The sequence below is a fragment of the Neltuma alba genome, unplaced genomic scaffold (genome assembly GCF_004799145.2).
Source record: "Neltuma alba isolate B1F8T4 unplaced genomic scaffold, ASM479914v2 tig00004952_pilon, whole genome shotgun sequence".
Taxonomy (NCBI): Eukaryota; Viridiplantae; Streptophyta; class Magnoliopsida; order Fabales; family Fabaceae; genus Neltuma; species Neltuma alba.
The window spans coordinates 50,151-74,423 of record NW_021633926.1 but is presented as its reverse complement, the minus strand read 5'-3'; the positions used below and the strand labels follow the sequence as shown (position 1 = coordinate 74,423).

Below are 24,273 nucleotides of genomic sequence, written 5' to 3'. Positions count from 1 at the left end.
AATAAATACTGAGATTGAAAAAGCTCATAGAATTAAATAAGAATCAAAAGGAAGATCATGGATTTCAAAAAATAAAAAAATGATGAATTTAGATGAAATTTATTGACCTAAGAAATGGAAAATATTCCCCTCCAATAAAAAGCAAATGGAGAATGTTGAACTCAATTCTCTTGCTCTTTTCTCTGTTTTTTTAATTTCTCTCAAATTTTTCTTCTGCAATTGTATTTTTCGGTCCAACGAATTGGGTCTCATATTGAAAACATTTATTCATAACCAGGCAAAGCATGTGTTTGTTGAACTGATATGATTCAGAAACTTTCACAAATTTATAATAAAGTTGGAACTGTAAGTTCAAACTTAGATCCTCACATTTGAATAGTACGAAATACTCCCCCCTCCCAGGAAGGGAGAAATATTAATAGCGAATAAAAACGGCTGAAGCCAATCCAAATCACTACTACACACAATCGGCTGTTCTCAAATATGCAGGTGGACCATAAGGAACTCCTTGGCTCATAATAAAAAGCAATAACAACACACTAATTAGGCATCAGTAACAGAATAACAGTGTAGCTTTTGGGTTCATTTAGAGCTTAGCAATGAGGCCGTTCTGGCTGGGCTTGGAAGGCATGGCCTCCTTGTCTTCCATATCATTTGCGCTAGGTGGTACATCCACTGCTGGCGAGCAATTGAAAAAACCATGTGGCTGCTCCATGAACAAAAATATTGTTAGTTTTGTTTTGAAACATGCTAAATTGTACTTGCATCTAAATTCAGGTGGACCTGAAAAATATTCAAGGCCGGATCAGTTTAATTTGCAACATATGTGAGAGTTCTATGGATTTTTGGTTAGGTAAGCAGCATTTTAGTATGGCCAAAGATGTGAATGTTATGATAAACGAGTCCATATCAGTGCGATAATGTCCACGTTCTTCATAAATTTGTCAGAAAAAACTTTGTAAGCATAGAACGGTATAAGCATAAACTTATTGAGAAAGATACCATAAGCATAAAACCAATGTGTTCCACTGGCATGACAGGCCAATCTTCCAATCGAGGAACGTGTGTTATGCCAAATATGTACCTGAAACAATGTCATTAAATTAGATATTGAATGCTAAGCATAAGCAGCCACAAGGAAAAGTGAAAGGAGTAAAAACTCTATAATGGAAGTCAAAATACATAATCTAAGCTAATTATGAGAAACTCAACTGCATGTTCCAGTACACAATGCGATAATTTACAACCTGACGCATGCATAAAGCAAACTCATATAGCAAAACGCATGCGCAGCAGGGTCTGTGCACAAAATATTCTTTGGGAAATCATGTCTACAACGGATAGAAAGACCTAGCTTATATCATAAACAGAATGCATGTCAGAGGTGGGCACAAAAAGATATCCTGGACATTTGCACAAGGCTCTTCCTGATTATTGGCTTGGCCAACCAATCTTCTGCAAACCTGATTTTACTCAAGAATTTTTTAATCATTGTCATTTCTAATACTATCTCACAAGCAGAATCAAGTGAACTAACCAAAGAACAACATCAGCTTCTTCCAATGGGCGATTTTGCTGAACCCAAGTAGCCAAACCCTCTCCAACACGTGGGTTTTGATTTGGGAACTCTCCTCCAGGGTGCATCTCATCAGATTTGTAAGGTGTGACCCAAAGGTTGTGCTTCAAGAAAGCTGCTCTTCTTAGAAACTTAGCCTCTGAACCAGCTAATGGTAGACAATTTGAGCCTGGCACTAACTTGTAACCTGTTAACTGCCCAGTTCTGTTAACAGCCCTTGTGTTCCTTACCTAAAACAGGAAATCACTTTAGCAACTGTAATTGGAAGCTATTAAAGTAATGCAAGTCATTTACGCAATTAATATTTGAGCAACTAAAGAAAGAAGAGGAGGTGGAAGCACTGAGCTATGAACAAATAAACAGAAAACTATGAAGCATAAATCATCCTTAACATTATTACGAATGGCAGGGTATAGAAGCATTCGATATTTCAGACATGTCCCATTCCCCTTAATATCAACCATGGATCACAAAGAACATAGACAATGGAGTAATAGAGTGATAAGAGAAAAAATAGCAAGTGAGAAAACTTTACAATCCAATGACGGGCAGATAATGGGTTACAATCACGCATTGCTTCTAATTCTGATTTAAGCAGCTTCTCCTCGGCATAGAATGCATTGTTATGTATGTTATTCTGCCCTGGCTCTTCAACTTTGACATCCACCTCAACAACCTGGTATAGAAAATACCTATTAATAATGTTTGATGTTCTCATAGAAAGGCAATGATAAGTAACTGTGGTGGAAGCAGACAATACCGGATAGCAATACTAATTTAAGAAAGAAGTTCTTTCCTTGGTTTTTATGAAGCAATAGACATGCAAGCACCAAAAAACATAAAAAGTAGATGCCTCAGCCATGGGAAGCTACATCATAGATCACAGTAATTTATACCTAACATCTTGAAAACAGCCATTGATTTCGACTAAATTATGATGACATTTTAACTTTTATACGTCATAAATTATGTTTCATATAATTAATAATCACTGTTTAAAATGAATTGTAAGATATGTGATAATACTTTTAAATTAAAATTTAAGTAAATATTTTTTATCAAATTTGTGACATTTTGGTGTTTCATAGTTGCTTTAAATGAATTTCATGGTATGTAGTCAAATTTAAGTAATTATACAAATTGAAAAGGACATGCTAAATAATTATTTAATCAAATACAGACTATTTGCTAAAATTAGAATTAATTTAATACCTTGCTAACAATAATAAGCTTGAGGGAAATATACATGGTGAAAAATTAAGCACCTTATGCTTGCTTACTCTACATGTTGTTTGCCTTTAAAATACTATTCCTCCCAATGACACTCACTTATTAGAAGTCAAGTGACTGTTCCTAGCTTATTTCAAGGTAAACTTTCAGAATTTTTCAAATACTCTAATTTAGGAAACCCCATAATTAGTCCAAGGAGAAATGGTAATAAAGCTAAAGATGTTGCTTACAACAAACAAAACTGTCAACCAAGCAAAACAAGGGCATCTGATTCATGTCAGATGACCGGGGGGAAAAAAAAAAGACCTGGTTAAATGCTTCCCCAGGCTTGCTATCAACTGCCATGTCCATACGAGCAACAAAAAAGTGTTGGTGAACAGGAGCATATAATCCAGGTGCAATAGTTGTACCATATTTTCGAAATTCACCAGGTTGCAATGCTCCTAAGCTAAGAATTCCTGTGAGCTTGACCTCGGCTTCTATTTTTCCATCCTGCAAGAAGAAACATGTTCATGAAGCTGATTAACCTACGTGCTTGAAGTTTGACTGAGAAATTCAACTTGATTTCATACAAGAGAACCTGAAAACATATCATTAACTGTATGAAGACAAATAAGCTAAGAATAGGCAAATGCACATGTTTCATAGCTATGCTGGTAGATCAGATCTCATCACAGAAGCTTTGGGGAAAATGAATATGCAAGAGATGCTATCAATTCTTATTTTCTGGCTTGGTTGCTATGCTCAGCCAAATATAGCATGGAAACTTCAGGAAACTTTCCAGCTCATACTACCTTTGAACTCACAACTACAGACACTTCTTGCATTTGTTTTGATAAAGTTCAGATCACTAGGCACCAAAATCACTTGGCCATTCTACCAATATCCTTAAAACTCATTCACAGGTGAATCAATGTAGGCATCATGACTTGCCTGATAAAAATGCCAGTAAAATCCATACTCATAGTTCGCTACAGTACATATGAAAGATACTGTCAGCCTCCTAGAGCGTCGAACCTCAGCCAAACCTGTTCTCCAATCTTGATGTTTCCACAACATGCCATGATCTTCTTCATGCATGCAAACACAATTCTCAATTGTTTCAACACCTCCAGTAAAATTTGTGAAATGTGCATCAAAATACTTGATATAACCTAAACAATCACAGCCCTGTAATAATGACATAGCCAAAAAAAAAAATTCAATTCCATCTAGAGTAGACAAAGGTTAATGATTGAAACAAAAGTAAAAAGGAAAAACGAAATCATTGGAACAAAAGAAAATACCAACCTTCTTGAGAGAATGAGCATTTTTACCCAGCCCATCTTCCCCAGCATCAAAAGCATTCTTTCTATAGTGAGGATCATTTGGATCACCATAAGGAACAACCATTTCAACAAAACTTAACCTGTGGGCCACCGATCTTCGACCTCGACTACCATCAACATAGGCTAAAGAATGTATAACCAAACCCTCTCTAGGAGTGAAACCGATACGAAAATTCCACTGCAAATCAAAAATCAGAAGTAGAGATCATCAATTTGACAAAGAAATTTCAAAATTAACCACATTGACATAACTACCTTCTGCCATTGAACAAAATGCCCATTGACACGAAAACTTGGACCTTCAGGCTGATTAATCTGTAAAGGTTTCACATCACTACGATCAACTCCTCCCCGTGTTTCACCTGCTGTATAATTTCTTAATGGATCAGCAGGAGGAAGAGGGACTAGTTTACGGTCCTCAAACTCAAGAACAACCATGTTTTGCATATCAACAAGAACATGGATTCCTTCAACTGGGCGAGCATAACCATTTTCTATGGGGCAATCACTCTCAGTTCTACAGAAGATTAATGGTTTAGCAAGTCTGCGGCTAGGAGCATCAGCTTCACTATGATATCCTACACACCTGTAAGAATGTACCCTCCAAAATCAAAATTTAAAAGAACAAATAGTTTAACTGAAGAAATTTTGGCAGCAACTAACCAGGGATCCACCATCACAAGATCCATATCTTCTATCCCTCTCTTCTTCATTGCTTCTCGAAATGGAGGATGGTCCTTTACAAGAGCCTCACATTCAGCATACTCGACAGCATCCTGTAAATGCTTCTAATCACTGAGACCAATTCTTATTACATCTAGGAAGTGAAAATGGTCATAGAGATTAATGAGTCAGGAAGGAAACAGCAGTCATACTCAACGTAGCAATGGCTCCCAAGTCCTAACTTATTCATACGGCAGCATGCACGGGCATGAGAAAACCGTAATGGATTGACCTATCCTATTCTGTCCCACCATGATTATATGATTCTTTTATTATGACAGCAATAAAAGGGTGGATTATGAAATTTTTTCCTCCTTTGCTTACCATAAAGTCAATATATAGGAAAATTGACTTGCACCTGTTACAAACAATGCATAGGCTTATTTGTTGTCTTTGAAAATATTCATTTTTTTTAAGGAACCATGGCAAGCAGTTCAGCAATTTATTTAGTTATTCAAACTTGAAATGAAGATGCCAAGTACTTCTTAGGATCAGTAAGAACCAGCAGAATTTGCAGTTTTTTTCAATTCTACCAGCCATCCATGCATGCTTTTGGGAATGAGGAAGACAGTTATCATCAATCAGGTTTGCAGTGAGGAAGATGCTACGAATCCTAAAACATAACAATTTTCAAGCATGGTAAAGTAATCTCCATACCATAGGAGGCTGAACATCTGGAACGACTTCAGAAGAAATGACCTTGCCCCTGTGATGACCACCACGAGTTGCAGCATGAACTTCAGTGAGTTCAACAATCCATACGCTTGTCTCATTTGACCTTTTGTTGTAAACAACTAATCTTGCTTTCCTTGGGGGAAGTTTAGTAGGAATCACAGGTCCACCCTTTGTCCTGGGGAGTAATGATGGCTGGAAAGGTGGGAAGAAATATGCATCTGCCAGTGCAACAACATGCTTCTCTGGTTCTACCAAAACTACTTCAACAAAGCGCATGCTATCACGCACCTGACATGAAATCTAAGAATTTAATCAAACCGTAAAGAAAAGCATATTCTCCATATATAAAGACAATTCTTTAATTGACCTCAGGGGTTTTCCCAGCAGCCCGAACAGTAGCCACAGCCACAGATATTTCAGCAGCAGATAGTGGATCCAGAGGGTGGCTGGTTTGAGCTCTCATCATGACTGGGATACCTACACCAACAAGGGAAAAACATCTAAAAGTAAGATCACTGTCACAATCTACTATGCTGTCTTGTTGACCAGACTGAGAAGGGTCACGGGTAGATGCGACATTTGATATGATCTCATTCAGCTAAATGTCCAGAACAGGGAGTTTAAAATTCTGAGAGTCTTGATTAAAGAAATCAGGTCATAATTTAACACCCAGGATACGGAATATTTCCGCACGTTAACCAACTAAACAAGCTGAATGATGGGTGAGCAAACTGAGTATAGGGAGAAAGATATTATGCCAGCCAGATTTTTTAAAGTCAACAAATTAGAACAAAGAAAGACAACTTAAGAGGTGTCAGAGGTGTTTGGGTAAAAACTAACTGGTTTTAAAAGTATTTTTATGGTATAAAAAATAAATATATAAACAAATTTGTGTCGTTTTATGAAAAAATATTTGTAAGAAGCATTTTTAATGTTTCTACCTTTAGACAAGATAGTCAAATAAAATTGACTAAACGATTTGATATGGGCAATTTGCCCATTCTACTTCAGCAAGTTCATCCCCACTGCCTTCATGTTCTTATCAACATGATCAAGTCAGACAGCAAGTCAGCCGATGGAATTAAAAAAAATACAAAAATAAATAAAATATCTATTGAAAAAGAACAAAATATCTTAAAATAGCGATAGAAACTAGAAAGTAGGAAACCTTTGGTGGCAGCAGTTTGTGGAGGAGGCTCCGTGAAGGGCTCGACAGTGGCCATCAAGGTGGGGACGGAGGCTCTGTTTCGGATCGGATCCGCCGGAGGACCGGTCGAAGCGGAGGATCGGTTAACAAGCGAAGGATCTGTAGAGGTATTCCGGTTGTTATTGTCGCCGCAACAAGGCGCCGCTTTTTCCTGAGTTGTGGCCATTGTAAAGGGTTAGCGAGCTCACCGTATCCGCCGTAGTAGATCTCACTGTAGTATCCCACTGACATACAACAATGCACAAGAAACTTGCTAGCACTCTCCACCGCCGCCACTCGGAAAGTCTCAGACTCCGATCAATACGAACGTGACTGTTGAACCAGCAACGAAGAAGAAAGAAATAAAGGATAGGGGAGAAGGAGCAAGGGTAGTGAGCTGATCCAGAGACCTCTTCAAAAGAGAAGAAGTTGCCTTTTCCCGTGAATGACGACAGCCAAAGCGAACGGGGAAAGTCGGTTTTCGCTTATCGTTTTTAAATAGCAGCAATACTATAATGGATAGTGATATATATATAAAGCGTTATTGCTTTGTCCGTCATGGCTATTTCTGATAAGCACTGGATCGAAGTTGGTGGTGATGGTGGAGTCGTCACACGGAGAGGTACTACGCTCTTTTACGGTAAAAGACGCCTTCTCGCATCAGCGAGTCCAATTTTGACTAGGCCTGGCCCGCGCCTAATTCTTAGGAAAACAAAAACATGCAAAATCTTTTTGGTACGAGAGAAGCGGGAGGAAAAATTTTAATAAGTTTAATTTAAAAAATTAAAAAAGTAAGATTAAAAGTTTTTAATTAACTTTTTCATTTTTTATATCATTTTTTATTTTTATTAAAATTTTAAAATCCCACTTCTCTAATATTTCAAATAGAACTCATTAAAATTTTTCTCCCCCTTCCCCCCTCTATTTTCCTCATGCCAAACAGTGCCTTAATATTCTTTATAAATGGATGATTTTCTTGATCAATATGAATTATTAATCCACATAATATCATTTTCTGTATATTCATTTATTTAGCTTATAAGCCTATATGTAATACACAAAGAAAAAGCTAGTTGACTAATTTGAATAAATTAAAAAATTAGTTAAGCTGTTTATTTGTAATAAATATGTGTAATCTTTCTTAACATATCATTACTAATCAAGTGTATTGACTAGAACTATCATTATTACAAGAATTGTCTTGAAAATAAATGGATAAATATGAGAGACAAAATATATTATAGCCTTATATTTAGGACCAAAATAAAAATTAAACGAGTTCTTATAAAAAAAACAGGAGATAGTATTTATTAAAATAAAAAATCACCAAAAAAACTTAAAAATAGAAAAGTTATAAATAGGAACTCGTTATAACATTAATATTGATTTTGACAGTAATTGATAAGCAAAATGACTACAATTTTTTGAACAGTCCCTATATGCAAGTTTTTTAATTTTTAAGCTTTTTTTTTTTTTACAATTTTTCCTATTAAAAATAAATAATTTTTATATTTTAAAATTTATTCAAATTAAATTGATTAAGTATTGCCTCTAGTCCTAATATAAGATTTTAATTCATTTTCCCTCTTAATATTATAACTTTTTTTCCAAAATATCCTTATAATTACGCATATTAATGTGGCTTTTAATAAAAAAATAATTACAATGCACATGATTAGATATAGTAGTTCACAAAAATCAAAACATATTTATTACAAATAACTAATTTAACTAATTTGTTAAATTTTTTTATAATTTTTATATTAAGAATTGGGAAAAAATATTTTTTATAATTATACTAGTATTTATTGTTTTCTTGTTTATAAAAAAAAGAATTGAAATAAATATTAATGAAAGGGAGAGTAATGTATTTGCCGACATTTATAACTCGTTTGGTTGGATTATAAGAAAGAAGATTACATATAATCTTAATGTAAATAGCTAATTCAGATGTTTGGTTGGACCTATGTAATATAAAGAAAATTACATTTTGTAATACCTATTTCCTTAAATAGCTGCATTCAGATTACATAACTATACCCTGTAAATGAGGATTATAATATGATAAAATTACACTATTGTCTTTAAAATAAAATAAGAAACCATCAACCCCTCTTCCTCCCTACCCATCCACCACTCGCTAACAAATCTACTCCATAGCCACCGATAATTTGCAACACCCATCAATCTCCCTGTATGCTTCACCTCCGCATTGTTGTCACCACCATCAAACTTCTCCATGCTTATTTGAACTCCTTCTAATCATCAGCTCGTCTCTAAGATTCCAGTTACTTCGCAGATCTACCTCCCCCATCGATTTCCCTTTAGCAACAGCCTCTACCTCCTTTACCTTTATAATTTCACTTTTTGTACATGTGAATCCAAGTATGACTTGTTAATTTGAATCGTAATTCATTTTTGCAAATTTGATACCTCCTCCACCTAATGATTTCACAGTTCTTTTTTTTTTTTTTAACGACTCTGTTTTTGTTTTAAAGGATTATTTTTCTGGAAATTTGTTATGATGACTGATGTGAATGGAGGAGGAGGAATAAGGCAATGAATTGGAAGGGGACAATAAGAAAAAAGATGAGGATATTTCAGTATTTTTAATTTTTATGGTTATTAAATTTAATATAAATTTTTTTTTAATATTATCAAGTTGAACCAAACAAATTTATTATAATCTTCTTTGCATTACATTACATTTCCTGGTATTATATTACATTCCATTACTTATGATTGGATAAGCCAAACAGCCCTTATACTTTAAAGAGTACAAGTCACATGGAGGCATGAGCTGGCATATTCAAAAACTTTCTCAATCCCTAATATAACAGTTAGATAAATAATAATATGATACTTTCTAACCAATAAAAATTAGGTCTAGCAAAAAATTATGGTAGTCTTTATTGTTTTCTTGTTTATGAAAAAAAGAATTGAAATAAATATTGAGAAAGGGGGAAATAATGTTTTTGCCGACATTTATACTTTAAACAGTGCAAGTCACATGGAGGCATAAGTTAGCATATTCGAGAAACTTTCGGTGTTAGATAAATAGTAATATGATACTTTCTAACATTGTTTTCTTGTATATTAAAAAACAGAATTGAAATAAATATTGAGAAAGGGGAGTAATGTTTTTGCGGACATTTGTATTTTAAACAGTGCAAGTCACACGGGGCCATAAGTTGCCATGCTTAAAAATCACCTTATTTTTAATATAAGAGTTGAATAAATAATAACAAAGATACTTTCTAATCAATAAGAGGGTCTAACAAAAAAAATTAGTTTCTCATAATATAGTGAACTAAGTTTTGAATTCCCATGATGAGAGGTGTTTACACTTAATATCTGATAGTGTCTTGAATAAGATTATTTCTAATTAAAAAAATATCTATGCTCTTTAGAGAGCCAAAAAAAAAAAAGATGCTCTCTTCTGTGCTTAGGTTAAAATATTGTAGATAGTACAATATACTGGAGTTTTTAATTTATATTTTATATAGAATTATAATTTGAGCATAGATGAGAATGATAACGATATACTCCTACGATCCTTAATATAAGACCCATTTAACTAATTTGATTAGATTAAGAAAGTTAGGTAAGTTACTTAATTATAAGAAAAGTAACACATTTTTCTTAAAACACCATAATCATCTTTCTTAATACACTTCTCCCTCTTCTACCTGATTATGGTTGAGGGAGTATCCATAGGGGTAATTTAGAGAAAATTCTACCTCCGGTCCTAAAGAGCCAGTTGACTAATTTGAGGAGATTAAAGAAGTAAATTGAGTTAGTTATTTGTTCTAAATAGGTGTTGTCTTTCCTAAAATATCCTTACTAATCAAGTGTATTGACTAGAACTATCATTGCTAGAAGGGCTATTTTGGAAAAAAAAATGTATAAATATGAGAGACAAAGTAGATGGGGGTCTTCTATTTAGAACCAAAATAAAAGTCAAATAGGGTCTTATATTAAGGACCGGAGGTAGTATTAAATATAGGTAAAGTTGGAAAATTGTTATATTTTAATGGAGAATTAATGCATTTGAAGGTTTTTCTTAGTCTGTGTGAAATATGTTGAAAGTTCTTTATAAATAGAACCAGAGAAGTAAAAGCCATGGAGAAAAACCACACATTCAAAATACAACCTGACACTACCTACCTCCAGCATTTAATATAAGAATTAATTTAATTTTTAATTTGATTTTAAATATAAGATCTTCATCTATTTTATCTCTCATATTTATTGATTTTTTTTAAAATAATCTTTATAGTAACTATATATGTTAAATATTTCATCAAATGACACATGATTAGTAAGAGTATGTTAAAGAAGATAACACTTAATTATTACAAATAATTAATTTAACAAATTTTATTACTCTACTCAACTAACTCTTATATTAAAAATTAGAATTAGTACATCATTTGTAAAATATCTGTTCACAAAGCCATAAGACATTATTATACACTCTTGCATAATACTCGTTCAGTCCAAAATATAAAACATATTTTTACTTTAAATTATACTAATAAATAAGTTTTATATTTAATATCAGAAAAATAATATCTCTATATAATGAAAACAAAATTAAAAAAGACAATAATAAAAACGAGAGAGAATAAGAATACAATAAAAGGGTAAATGTGAAATTTTACATCATATCGTATATTGCGGGCATATTTGGATTAGCCCAACCAACTTTTGGAAGTCGTTCTCAGGCGCCTAACTGGCACCTTCAATTCAACGATTGAACCGTGATCGAAAAATAATCACTGCTTCCAACTAATTAATTATTTATTTGAAAAAATTATAATTAGGTCCCACCCAAGGAATTAAATACAAAAAAGTCTCTTGAAATCATAAAATTATTCTGAACTCCCAAAAGACTTTTTTGCAATAAATTTTAAATTTGTTTAATTATCAAATTATCTTTTTTTTGTAAAATTTGTATTAACAACTAAAAGAGCAGTGATTAACAACTTAAGATGTACGGATTGATAACTATCGCGGCTAGTTTGATAACATATTTTCTTAGCATATCACAAAATGTAACGCATGAGTTGTCAAACCAGCCGCGATAGTTGTCAATCCGTACACCTTAAGTTGTCAATCACTGCTCTTTCAGTTGTCAATACAAACTTTAAAAAAAAGAATAATTTGGTAATTAAACAAATAAAATTTATTGCAAAAAGGTTTCTTGGGACTTTAAAATAATTTCATGATTTTAAAAAACCTTTTTATATTTAATTCTCTTAGATGGGCTCTAATTGTAATTTTTCCTATTTATTTATGCACTTGAAAGTATAAGCAATGGCTTGGTGGGAAGATACACAAACTAGGGTTGATGTCATTGATAAGCGGGGTGGGATCAAAAGCAACCACAGAGCCGTTGATTTCCGGATATTTATAAAGTAGGGTGTGATAAAGAATAATGATAGCGCTAATGTCAGAATATGACGCTTATTATGATGCCATGTATTGAAAATGCACAATATGTGGTTGGAGTCATTCATGCTTTCAAGATATTGTCTTTTAAGAGTAGAGAAAAATAGAAGGCGGCACTTCTTTAGGTTTTATTTGATACGAAAGAAATAAAAGAAGGAGGAGAGAGAAAAAATTTTAATAAGCTCATTTCAAAAAATTAAAAAAAAGGTTAAAAATTTTTAATTAAATTTATTTTCTTTTTCATCTTATATTTTTTTCGTTATTAACATTTCATAACTCCCTTTTTTCAACTTTTTAAAATAAGCTTATTGAAAAAAAATTTCTCCTCTATCTTCTTCATACCAACCAAACTCTAAGAGATTACGGAGAAAAGAGAAGATAACATAATGGAGAGCGGGTCCCCTCTAAGGCTCTAACCGTGCGCCATGCTTTGTCTTTCATATGTAGCTGGAAAACATGTGATTGTTAGTTGGGCTGTGTTTGGATTACATTTGGGCCCCCAAACATCCATCCCCCACCTGATAAGTTAAGAGGCAGTGTTTAAAACATATTTGGGTTCACGTTTGATCAATCTGACTTCTGAGACTGAAATGGACTTTTGAAAGAAGCTCTTTGAAACTGTTTTTTTTATGTTGAGGGCGTTGGAAAATATCGTTAGTTTAAAAATACTACATTTGTATGATTTCTAATTTATATGTTTATCCACTACATATATTTAATTAAGTATTTTATTATTTTTCAATTTCCTTATAATAATAACTTAAATTTTTAATTTTTAATAATTCTATTTTCAATACTTCTTTTAAAATATGTAGTATTTAATAAAATGTATGTCCTTTTAAGTCATTTTACATCCAAACTTACTTTTACATTTATCATCCAAACAAGTTTCAACTTCTCAAACTGACTTTTTCTCAAAACTCAATCCAAACATAAATCACATTACTCTATCTGACTTTTACTCGATCTGACTTCTATAAAAGTGAGATTGGAAAAAAGTTACTTTTGTCACCGTTATGCCAAACACATCCTTAGACAACCATGCTAGTGATTAAAATGGAAGCTTCTAAACAATAGGAATAATGAATGTTTAATACAGTTAAATAAATCGTTTTAACAAGATTAAAAGCAATTAAAACATTCACAGGCTCCCTCCTTTTTTTTAAAAAAAGTTTTTTACTTGTTTAAACTCGTTTTTTTTTAATAGAAATTGTATGTCAATGCTTAAAACTCAGAAAATAATCAAATAACATTAACTTCCTTCATTACTCTTCGCCTCTTGATTGAGAGGTGATGATTAATCAAGAAAACGCGGGGTAGGTATCTTGAGAAAGTTTGGCTAGCCTATTAGCAAGACTATTATCACCTTACAGTCAAGAGTTTGAATCTTGAGCTAGAGCTGGGAAAACGGGCCGAGCCCGTCGGGCCAGCCCGTTTAGGCCCTGAAATTATAAGGGTCGGGTTTGATATTTTTCTCTTAAAATGAGAAATAAGTCCTGGAGGGTCGAGGACTTAAAAAGGCCGGCCCTGGAGGGCCGCGGGCCGGCCCTTTTAAACCCTTTTATAATTTTTTTATATAATATTAATGTTATTAATTTTTTACATTGTTAATAATATTTCAAATATTTAGTTATTATTATCATTTTAAAATTAAATTTAGTTTTAGACAATAATTTATCCAATAAAATTTTTAAAAAATGGGTTAATTTAGACTTTAATAATGATTTGATTTATATTATATGCGTTGATATTTTTAAACTATATATATTTGATAATAAAATATTTTTATACTTATATAACTTGTGATTCTATAATTTGAATTAGAAATTCATGAGTTTCAACAACAATGTTTCTCACATTAAAGTAAAATAATAGTTAGATTGCAAAATTTAAAAATAAAATTCTTATAAAGAAGAAAAACTTGATATTTTTGTTATGAAAGAAAAGCATACTTATGAAGAAAAGTAATTAATTATAGTGATGATGAAGTTTCAAAAGATTAATGATAGTGTTTATTTATTGCACAATTACATTATAGATAAAACTTTTAGACATTGTTATCTTGTTAATGAATGTTTTAGATGTTCTTAGATGTTGATGAATATTTATATATGATGATATTTTATATTTGTGGTTTAATTTTATTCATATTTATGTCTTTTATTAATAATTTCATTGGTTTATTTTTATATTTTTATTAAAAAAATATGATAAATATAAAAAATAGTATTTTTTTTAAACAGGCCAAAAGCCCGCGGGCCGGGCCTAGCAAATTGAGATATTTTTAAAATTTCAGTCATGGAGGGTCGACCCTTTTAAACCCGTCAGCCCTGAAGGGTCGGCCCTGATTCCTTGCTCTATCTTGAGCTACTGAAAATAAATAATTCAATTTTTTTAAAATTCAGAATTCTTAAAAAAATTACATTAAGTTTTTTTTTTGTTGGGTATAAGTATCCTCCTATTAAAAACAAGTATATTTGAGGTGTTATCATGAACTTAATATAAACACATCTTTCAATAAAAATTCAAACATTCATTTATCATATTATGAGGAGCTAACTCTCTTTGTTAGACCCACGTCTCATTGGTTTAATATGAAGTTGGCCAAACCTACCTGATTCATAGCCAGAAACTTTCCTTTTTAAAAACAAAAACGTTTTGGGCCATTTCTCTGGGTCAAACCACAAAAGGAAAGAGCATGCCAACTCTTTTTCAGTTGTCCTCTGTCACTCAAATGGACAACGTTCTGAGCTGAGGCTATTCTTCAGGGGCCTGTCTTTTAATGGAATACCGAGGCAGATTCCGACGTTTATTTTTCCTTTTTTTTTTTATGCGTGGTACATATCCAATCTTCCTTATGGATTAATAGTGGGCTTATCTATTTCATATTTTCCTTGTTGCCTAATATAAAAGTTACTTAATATAGGGATGGGGAATTAGCCCCTTGACTACCGGCTGTGGGGATGCCCCTAGAAAACCTTAAAAACAAAAGCTATTTAATTAATTTAAATAGATTAAAAAATTAATTAAATTAGTTAATTGTTAAAAAACATGACATAATCTCCATTAAATTAAATTGCTCTATATATTATATATTAGTTAACAATAAATTAAAAAGATAAAATAAATTGAGTTCATATATTTAGTATCAAATCTAACCATTAATTAGCTTTTATGTTAAAGAGAAGAGATAGCGTCTTTTTCTCGATAGCGACACATGTTTATACCCTATTGCCAGAAGAATGCTTAAAAATTGAGAACTCCACATCTAAATGGTACACCAGGGGCCAAGAGAGGGAGGCCATTTATCTCTTATATGATGGCAAATTCAATAAGCACAATTGCTTGCTTTTAAAAAATAGCAGGTCAGTCCGTATTATTAAATCTCTCATTTCATTAACCGTATGAATCAAAAAGTAATGAGTAAGTGTTGTAACAAACACGTGGGTTTTCTCAGGCACTGAGCATCAAATCAAATTACATTTTGAAAATTAGAAAAGAACCAAAGTGTAGGGTTAGCATATGTTACTGATCAGCAAAAAGATGCAATTTTTTTTTTTGGTATAACTGCTCCACGATGTGTGCATATATTCCTGGGTTGATTGAGCTGTTTTAATTTGATGCAAAAAGGACAACACAAATTGGATTCAGCTCCCATCCTGAAATTCTCGTATTGGTAAATTCATCACCAATTATTTCAAATTATTTATATACTACCTCCTGTTCTTATTATAAGATATCGTTTATAGTTTAACTGTTCTTATTATAAGATATCATTTATAGTTTATAAACAAAGTCTTGTAATTTAAAGAGATACTACCCCCGGTCCTGATTATAAAAACTAGTTAACTAATTTGATGAGATTAAGGAAAGAAGTTAAGTTAGTTATTTGTAATAAATAGGTGTTGTGTTTCCTAAAATATCTTTTACTAATCAAGTGTATTGATTAGAACTACTATTATTAAAAGGACTACTTTGAGAAAAAATGTATAAATACGAGAAACAAAGTAGATTGGGATCTTATATTTAGGATCAAAATAAAAGTCAAACAAAGTTTTATATTAAGGACCGGAGATAGTAGCATTTCTTGCAAATTATGGTGCGCAGATTCCACTGAATTCTGCCACTGGTCAGAGGACCAGATGATAGAGGGAAGGCAGGGTGGATTTTTTGATATCACAAAAGCATATCATTACTTAGAGAGTGTTTGGATAACCCTAAAAGTACTTCTCAAGAGTATTTTTCTGTAAATTGAGATAAATATTTTTACATATTTATTTTGTATACTATAAAAACACTTTTAAAACTATCATTTTGTTTATATCTAAACAATCTTTTGATAGAACAGAGTAGAGTATATTTTATGGAGCAGACGGAATGTCCTTTAATAGAATAGAGTATATTTTATGGAGCAGACGGAATGGAACAATGTGTAAGGGAGTGATAAGTGATTCCCTTCAGAGATTCTGTTGGTTCAGAAGGAATTCAAAATTTTGTTCTTCAACATTCCCTCGAATAATCGATCCTATCTGCATAATTCATTACCCAATTCATTGCCCACAAGTGCTTCAGCCACTCCTCATGGGAAGATATTCTTACTCCTTTTTTTTTTATCGGCACTTTAATTAATTTCTCAGAATAAAAACAATATAGCTAACTCATTACCGATTTAAAAAAAAAATATTTTGCAATTTTATTTTCATATATTTATTTCGGACCATGTTTAATTATTGGTGAAAAAAACTAATCTAAACACCCTGGCGGTCTTAATTTAAGTGTGTATACATATATAAAAGAACAAAAAAAAATCATTAAAAGTTTAAGGACAATTTATTAAAATGAAGCCAAAAAAATTAGAAAACTATATTTAAAACTACCTGGACAACAATCAAAATTCAATTGAGTCCTAACGATAATATTAATCTTACATGAGAAGTTTTATTTGCGTTTTAATAGAAATTACCTCTCATTTTATTTTAAAGAATAACTGATTGGCGTCTTAATTTATACAATTCAGTTACTTGTAACTTATGAAAAGAGTAAATTCTAAAATAGAGTTAACAAATTATGTTTAAAAAATTATGTTATTTTATAAATTTAAGTCGTGAATCCCATATAAATTTAGCTGGCTTATGCGAGCCCATATGTTTTAATTTAAATTAAAACAAGCTCACAGATTTGACGTAAATTAGCTGGCTGCCCACGGGGAATTATCCACAGCTTTGATTTTATTTTAATTAAAATACTTGCCCGACTTGTTGTCATAAAACTTAAACACGTCACGGAGCACCGCATACGGGTAATTAATACCATCACGTTTCCCAATATTTCATTGCAAACTTTGAGGCAACGTCTCTTCGAAATTAATTAGCACTTTGTTTTCTCTTGTTCTCGTCTGCCTCTGTTTATAAATAGAAAAACAAATATTTTTTTATTTTATTTATAAGAAAATGGGAAAAAAATTTTATATAAATATTTTTATTTTAATAAAACTTGAACAAACTTATAAATATGACCTGAAAAGTATAAATAAGACAAAAAGAACACACTTTCTCTCCATTGTAAATAAGGTTAAAAAAAATAAGAATCACCAAGGAAGAAAAATTTAAATAAAAATAATTTCTAAAAAATTTTGGAAGTAATTTTGTTTTCATTTTATTTTTTGAAAGTAATTTTACAATAATTAATGTATATATGTGGAAAAAATTTTGTTTTGACTTATATTATAAAAACAATTTTTAAAAATGATATTGGGATTTTCTAGACTCACTAGTTTTAGAATCCATTTGGTGAGCATCTAGTTCAAATTAGAGTCAAGAAAACGGGCTAAATCCGTTTAAATTAAGAGCCTGGCTTGTAATTTGAGATCTTTAAAAAAAATTTGGATTTAAAAGAGCTAGCTCTGTAGAGTCAAAAAATAAAAAGACAGGCCTTATAGGGCCACGGGCTGGCCTGTTTGAGTTCGTCAACAGTAATTTTTTTGTGTCTCTAATCCAAATCTTTAACATTTTACATACTCTCCTTCTCTAGGTTTCACTTTCAGTCTTTTACTCATTTTCAGTTTATATCTCAGTCTCAATTTTTAATATAAGAGTTAGATAAATAATAATATGATACTTTCTAACCAATAAAAATTGAGTCTAGTAAAAAATTATACTCCTCCGGTCCTTATTATAAGACCCAATTTGACTTTTTATTTGGTCCTAATTATAAGACCCCAATCTATTTTATTTCTTATATTTATGCATTTTTTCCAAGATAATCCTTCTAATAATGATAGTTTTAGCCAATATACTTAATTAGCAAGGATATTTTAGGAATGACAACACTTATTTATTATAAATAACCAACTTAACTTACTTCTTTAATCTCCTCAAATAAGTTAATTGGATCTTATAATTAGGACCGGAGGAGTAGTAGTCTTTATTGTTTTCTTGTTTATGAAAAAAAGAATTGAAATAAATATTGAGAAAGGGGGAAATAATGTTTTTGCCGACGTTTATACTTTAAACAGTGCAAGTGACATTGAGGCAAAAGTTGGCATATTCGAGAGACCTTCTGTGTTAGATAAATAGTAATATGGTACTTTCTAACCAATAAGAATTGGGTGTAATAAAAAATTATAGTAGTCTTTATTGTTTTCTTCTTTATAAAAAAAGAATTGAAATAAATATTGAGAAAGGAAGAGTAATGTTTTTGCCGACATTTGCATTTTAAACAGTGCAAGTCACACGCGGCCATAAGTTGCCCTACTTAAAAATCACCTCATTTTTTTATATAAGAGTTAGATAAATAATACTCCTCCGGTCCTTATTATAAGATTCAATTTGACTTTTTATTTGGTCCTAATTATAAGACCCAATCCATTTTGTCTCTTATATTTATGCATTTTTTTCCAAGATAATCCTTCTAATAATGATAGTTTTAGCCAATATACTTAATTAGCAAGGATATTTTAGGAATGACAACACTTATTTATTATAAATAACTAACTTAACTTACTTCCTTAATCTCCTCAAATAAGTCAATTGGGTCTTATAATTAGGACCGGAAAAGTAACAAAGATACTTTCTAATCAATAAGAGTTGGATCTAACAAAAAATATTAGTTTCTCACAATATAGTAAACTAAGTTTTGAATTCTCATGATGAGAGGTGTTTACACTTAATATCCGATAATGTCTCGAATAAGATTATTTCTAATAAAAAAAATCCATGCTCTTTGGGGGGAAAAAACGGATGCTCTCTGCTGTGCTTAAGTTAAAATATTGTAGATGGTACAATATACTAGAGTTTTTAATTTATATTGTATTTAGAATTATAATTTGAGCATAATAACGATATATTAATTTTAAAATGAATTCCCAATCTAATACTTCATTCGATTAGAACGAAGTTTACTTTGACCTTAAGTATGTACTCCTCCGGTCCTTAATATAAGACCCATTTGACTAATTTGATTAGATTAAAGAAGTTAGGTAAGTTAGTTAATTATAAGAAATGTGACACATTTTTCCCAAAATACCATAATCATTTTTCTTAATACCCCATCTTCCTCTTCTACTTGATTATGGTTGAGAGAGTATTCATAGGGGTAATTTAGAGAAAATTGATAAATATGACAAATGGGTCTTATATTTAGGACTAAAACCAACTCAACAATTAGGTCCTATATTAAGAACCGGAAGAGTATATATATTTGTGTGTGTGTGTGTGAGAGAGAGAAATGACTTCACTATTTTACATGTGAGGTAATGGAAGGGCAACGGACAAGCATGGCAAATAAAAGCCACGGAGAAAAACCACACATTCAAAATACAGTCCAACACTGTTCACAAGGGGGGGAAAATTCAATCCAACACTACCTCCAGTATTTAATGTAAGAATTAATTTAATTTTTAATTTAATTTTAAATATATAAGATTTTTATTTATTTTATCTCTCATATTTATTTATTTATTTTATCTCTCAAAATACAGTGCTTGTTTCACCTAATGGAGAACGTGAATAAGGGAGACCTAGATCATAGTCAGACAGAACTCGGAGAGAAGCTGGACCCCACCGAAAACTGTAGAGTTTAGGATGGACGTAGACGCTTCAGTTCGCCAACACAGTCAAGCAATGTGTGGTGGAGTCATAAGAGATGCAGCAGGTGAATGGATCATGGGATTCCAAAAAACAATTGGCGTCTACCCGGTTTCAGCAGCTGAATTATTAGCCATCAAGACTGGGCTTGAGGTGTGCAGAAGTTTGCAGCTTACGGATATCCATGTGTATTCAGACTCAACACACTGATAAGAGATAGTGGGACCACCCATCCATTTCAAGCGGAAATAGAGGAAACCAGAAAGTTATTATATGCAGAGTAGAATGTAACAATCTCACATGCAAACAGAGACGTGCGGATAGCATGGCTCGGACAGCTCAAGCCGTAAATCAGCAGGTCAGGTTGCATCCAGAGGTACCATCGTGGTGCAGGGAAGGCTTTTGGAAAGATAAAACCAGGATGACGGGGCCTAGCCCATTGCCAAATTAGGAGTCTGCTTTTTTAAAGTTCCCTTTTCAAGCTCTTTTTTTAGTAGGATGGTATTACTGTCTCAGGGTATCCCAACCACAAACGGCCAGACTAATCCCAGGTGCACTCGCAGGTATCGAGCCCATGACATGGTAGGGAAGGCACCTTGCGTTCTCGTTTGCGACCAGTCGAATCCGACCCTTACAGGCCACTTTTCAAGCTCTTTAGCTTGCCGTCTGTAACGCCAAAAACAAAAATTGTCTTTTGAAAGTTATTCCGCCGTACCGGAGAAAAATAGAAGGCGGCACTTCGTAAGGTCATTTGATACGAAAGAAACAAAAGGAGGAGGACAGAAGAAAATTAGTAGCTCAAAGATTTGACGTAAATTAGCTGGCTGTTGCCATTTTGCGAACCCCTACATTGACTATGGCCACGGGGAATTATCCGCTGCTTTGGTTTTATTTTTGATTAATAGTTGCCCGACTTGTTATCATGAAACTTAAACACGTCACAGAGCACCGCATACGGGTAATTAATGCCATCCCCTTTCCCAATTGTTATCTCATTGCAACCTTCGAGGCAACGTCTCTTCGAAATTAATTGCCACTGTGTTTTCTCTTGTTGTCCCTTTGCTTGTGGTTATGATTATAACACAGAGAGAAAAAAAATAGTTTTTATTTTATTTATAAGAAACTGAAAAAAAATTTTATATAAATATTTTTATTTTAATAAAATTTGTCAGAAGTGACATATAAATATTACCTGAAAAGTATAAATAAGATAAAAAGAACACACCTTCTCTCAATTATAAATAAGGTTAAAGAAATAAGAATCGCCAAGGGAGAAAAATTTGAATAAAAATATTCTTCCAGTTTTTAATATAGGACCTAATTATTAAGTTGATTTTAGTTTTAAATATAAGACTTATTTCTTATATTTATCTACTTTTTTTGAATTATCACTATGAATACTCATTTAAGTAAAAGTGAGAGAGAAGATATTAAGGAAAATAATTATGATGTTTTGGAAAAAATATATCGTATTTCTTATAATTAACTAACTTATCTAATTTTTTCAATCTAATTAAATTAATTAAACAGGCCTTATTTTAAATATCGGAAGTATAATTTCTAAAAAGCCAATCCAAATATATCAATCTTTCTGTTTTGACCACGAAACATATCAATCTTTCTAACCTCATGGAATGTTTTCATTTTATTTTTTGAAACTAATTTTCTTTCCATTTTACTTTTTGAAAGTAATTTTACAATGCTTAATGTAAATATATGGAAAAAAATTGTTTTGATTTATATTATAAAAACAATTTGTTAAAATGATTTTGGGATTTTCCAGACTCACTAGTTTTAGAGTCCAGTTTGGCGAGCATTTAGCTCGAACAACACCATTTAGATCGCGCCCCGCAACATAACAACAATTTTCTAATTTCTCCTCTTCAATTGGAACTCGAAACCTCTCTCTAGATTATTTTACTTTCATGGCTGACAAAGGTATCTGGATTTGTGTTTTGCCGCTAAGATTACCATAAAGATCAAAACACCCAAAATAAATATATGAGAAATAAGAATCTAAATGAAATGACCATTCTCCGCAACTTTCTGGTTGCAGTGCAGTTTTTGTGCGAAGAATAGGCACGATCTTTGATTAAAGACTCTGTTTGGGTTTGGGTTTGGGTTTGGGTTTACGTTTAAACCCACTTATAAGTAACTTATTAATTATTAACAAGAAGCACATTTGGACAACTTCTTTTCCCGTTTGGAGCAGCTTTTGACCCACAAAAATGGGCCGAAAGCTGTTTAGATAGCGCGACTCCTTAAATCGTACTATCCGGAGAAGCATCTCAAGCCTCGTTTTTGTCTTTTATAAAAGTATTTGGATAAAAGTCAAATCATAATTTTAAAAATATTTTTATAGTATATAAAATAAATATTTAAAAAAATTTGTCTAATTTTGTAAAAAAATATATTTGAAAATTTTTTCATCTCGCCAAATAACCCCTCAAAAGACAAAAACAAGACTTGAGATACTTCTCCGCATAGCATGATTTAAGGAATTGTTTGATTGTTTTTATCCATATTTATAGGGTCACTTGTTCATGTCATCAAAGTGACAATGTGGCGGGGAACTAGCACTGTTATTTCAGTCATTTCTTTTTACTTTTTTATTTTTTCTCAAATATATGATAATACTTGCATATCATACGGGCAGAATAACAAAAAAAAAAAAGTTTGAAATTATTAAATTCTAAATCAAGTTTAGTGACAACACTTTATTTAGTGTTGATAATATTAAATTTGCAAATGACAACAAATTTTTGTTGAAATTTCTTATTTAGCACTTATAAATTCCCAGTTTTTTTTTTGGTCTTCTCCCTATCACACACACGCATATATATAATCTTGTTATTTTAATTATAATCTAAACAACTTTACTTTTACAAACTTGCTTATTTAGAAAATAGTTAGGTTTTACTTTTAAGAAATTTACTATTCCCTCTTTTTTATTATAAATTTTAAATAACTAATTTACAGAGATTAAAAAATTAGTTAAAATTAATTGAAAATAATAAATAGATTATAAATATACTTTTATTTCATATATTCTCTTATAACAAATGAGAGAAGGTATAAAAAAAATATTAGAAAATGTAAATAGAGAGCACAAGAGAGATAATAAATTATATACATATATTACTTAATATCATAACTTTGTTGGTCATTTTAGTATTAGACTTACTTTTTCAATAATAATTCAAACAACTTTAATTTTACAAATTGATTTATTTATAAAATTCAATCTAAACAAAAAATTATATTACTTAATTTAATTTTTTTAAAAGTCAAATTGAAAATAAGTTACTTTTTTAACTCCCAATACAAACATATACTAAATTTTTTAATCAAAATGATCCTTATTCACTGTTTTGTAGGATATGTATTGATATATAAGTTTTAAATTTAGAAAGATGTATAATCTATTTTATAAACTTTATTTTATATTTGTCTTAACATTTAATATATCTTTTTAATTTTGTTTTTAATTATTTATTCTCTCTTATTTATCATAATTTTTTTCCACATTTTTTCCGTTCTTTTTTACTTATTATAAAAATATATTTAAAAATAAAAAAATATTTTTAAATTATTTATTATTTTTAACTAATTATTTGTTATTTTAAAGTGGACACGAGGGAATAAAATATAATCTATACCTATAGCCGTGGAATTAAGTTGTTTATTACTCCTCCTAATAAGATCCCATTTGACTTTTTATTTGGTCCTAATTATAAGACCCCAATCTATTTTGTCTCTTATATTTATGCATTTTTTTCTAAGATAATCCTTCTAATAATGATAGTTTTAGCCAATATACTTAATTAGCAAGGATATTTTAGGAATGACAACACTTATTTATTATAAATAACCAACTTAACTTACTTCTTTAATCTCTTCAAATAAATTAATTGGGTCTTATAATTAGGAACGGAGGAGTATTACTTTTTTTAATCTCTGCAAAAGCCAAAAGGACAAGTATTGCGAAGAGGGAATGGAGCAGTGGAAGGCCGAACC

General features: G+C 31.4%; 1 protein-coding gene across 2 annotated transcripts; it reads right to left on the bottom strand.

The window, feature by feature from the left end:
* Positions 1 to 289: 289 nt before the first annotated feature.
* Positions 290 to 7,122, bottom strand: LOC114746376 (copper methylamine oxidase). Of its 2 annotated transcripts, none has more exons than XM_028934593.1 (12): positions 6,701 to 7,122; positions 5,900 to 6,009; positions 5,515 to 5,820; positions 4,798 to 4,922; positions 4,390 to 4,720; positions 4,097 to 4,312; positions 3,740 to 3,976; positions 3,113 to 3,298; positions 2,112 to 2,252; positions 1,538 to 1,806; positions 1,003 to 1,084; positions 290 to 706 (listed from the first exon to the last, which is right to left on the bottom strand). In XM_028934593.1, the coding sequence occupies exons 1-12, from the start codon at positions 6,903 to 6,905 to the stop codon at positions 587 to 589; spliced, it is 2,328 nt and encodes a 775-aa protein (XP_028790426.1). In that variant the 5' UTR covers positions 6,906 to 7,122; the 3' UTR covers positions 290 to 586. The 2 variants fall into 2 exon arrangements, with proteins under 2 accessions (XP_028790426.1, XP_028790427.1); XM_028934594.1 differs by having other exon boundaries at positions 4,798 to 4,910; positions 6,701 to 7,121.
* Between the last annotated feature and the right edge of the window lie 17,151 nt (positions 7,123 to 24,273).

Coding starts and splice junctions, on each gene's coding strand:
- LOC114746376 (XM_028934593.1), bottom strand. CDS start 6,905: ATGGCCACAACTCAGGAAAAAGCGGCGCCTTGTTGCGGCGACAATAAC. Junction 4,923..5,514: donor CAGATGTTCAGCCTCCTATG/GTATGGAGATTA, acceptor CTCAGTGATTAG/AAGCATTTACAGGATGCTGT. Junction 3,977..4,096: donor ATGCTCATTCTCTCAAGAAG/GTTGGTATTTTC, acceptor TCATTATTACAG/GGCTGTGATTGTTTAGGTTA.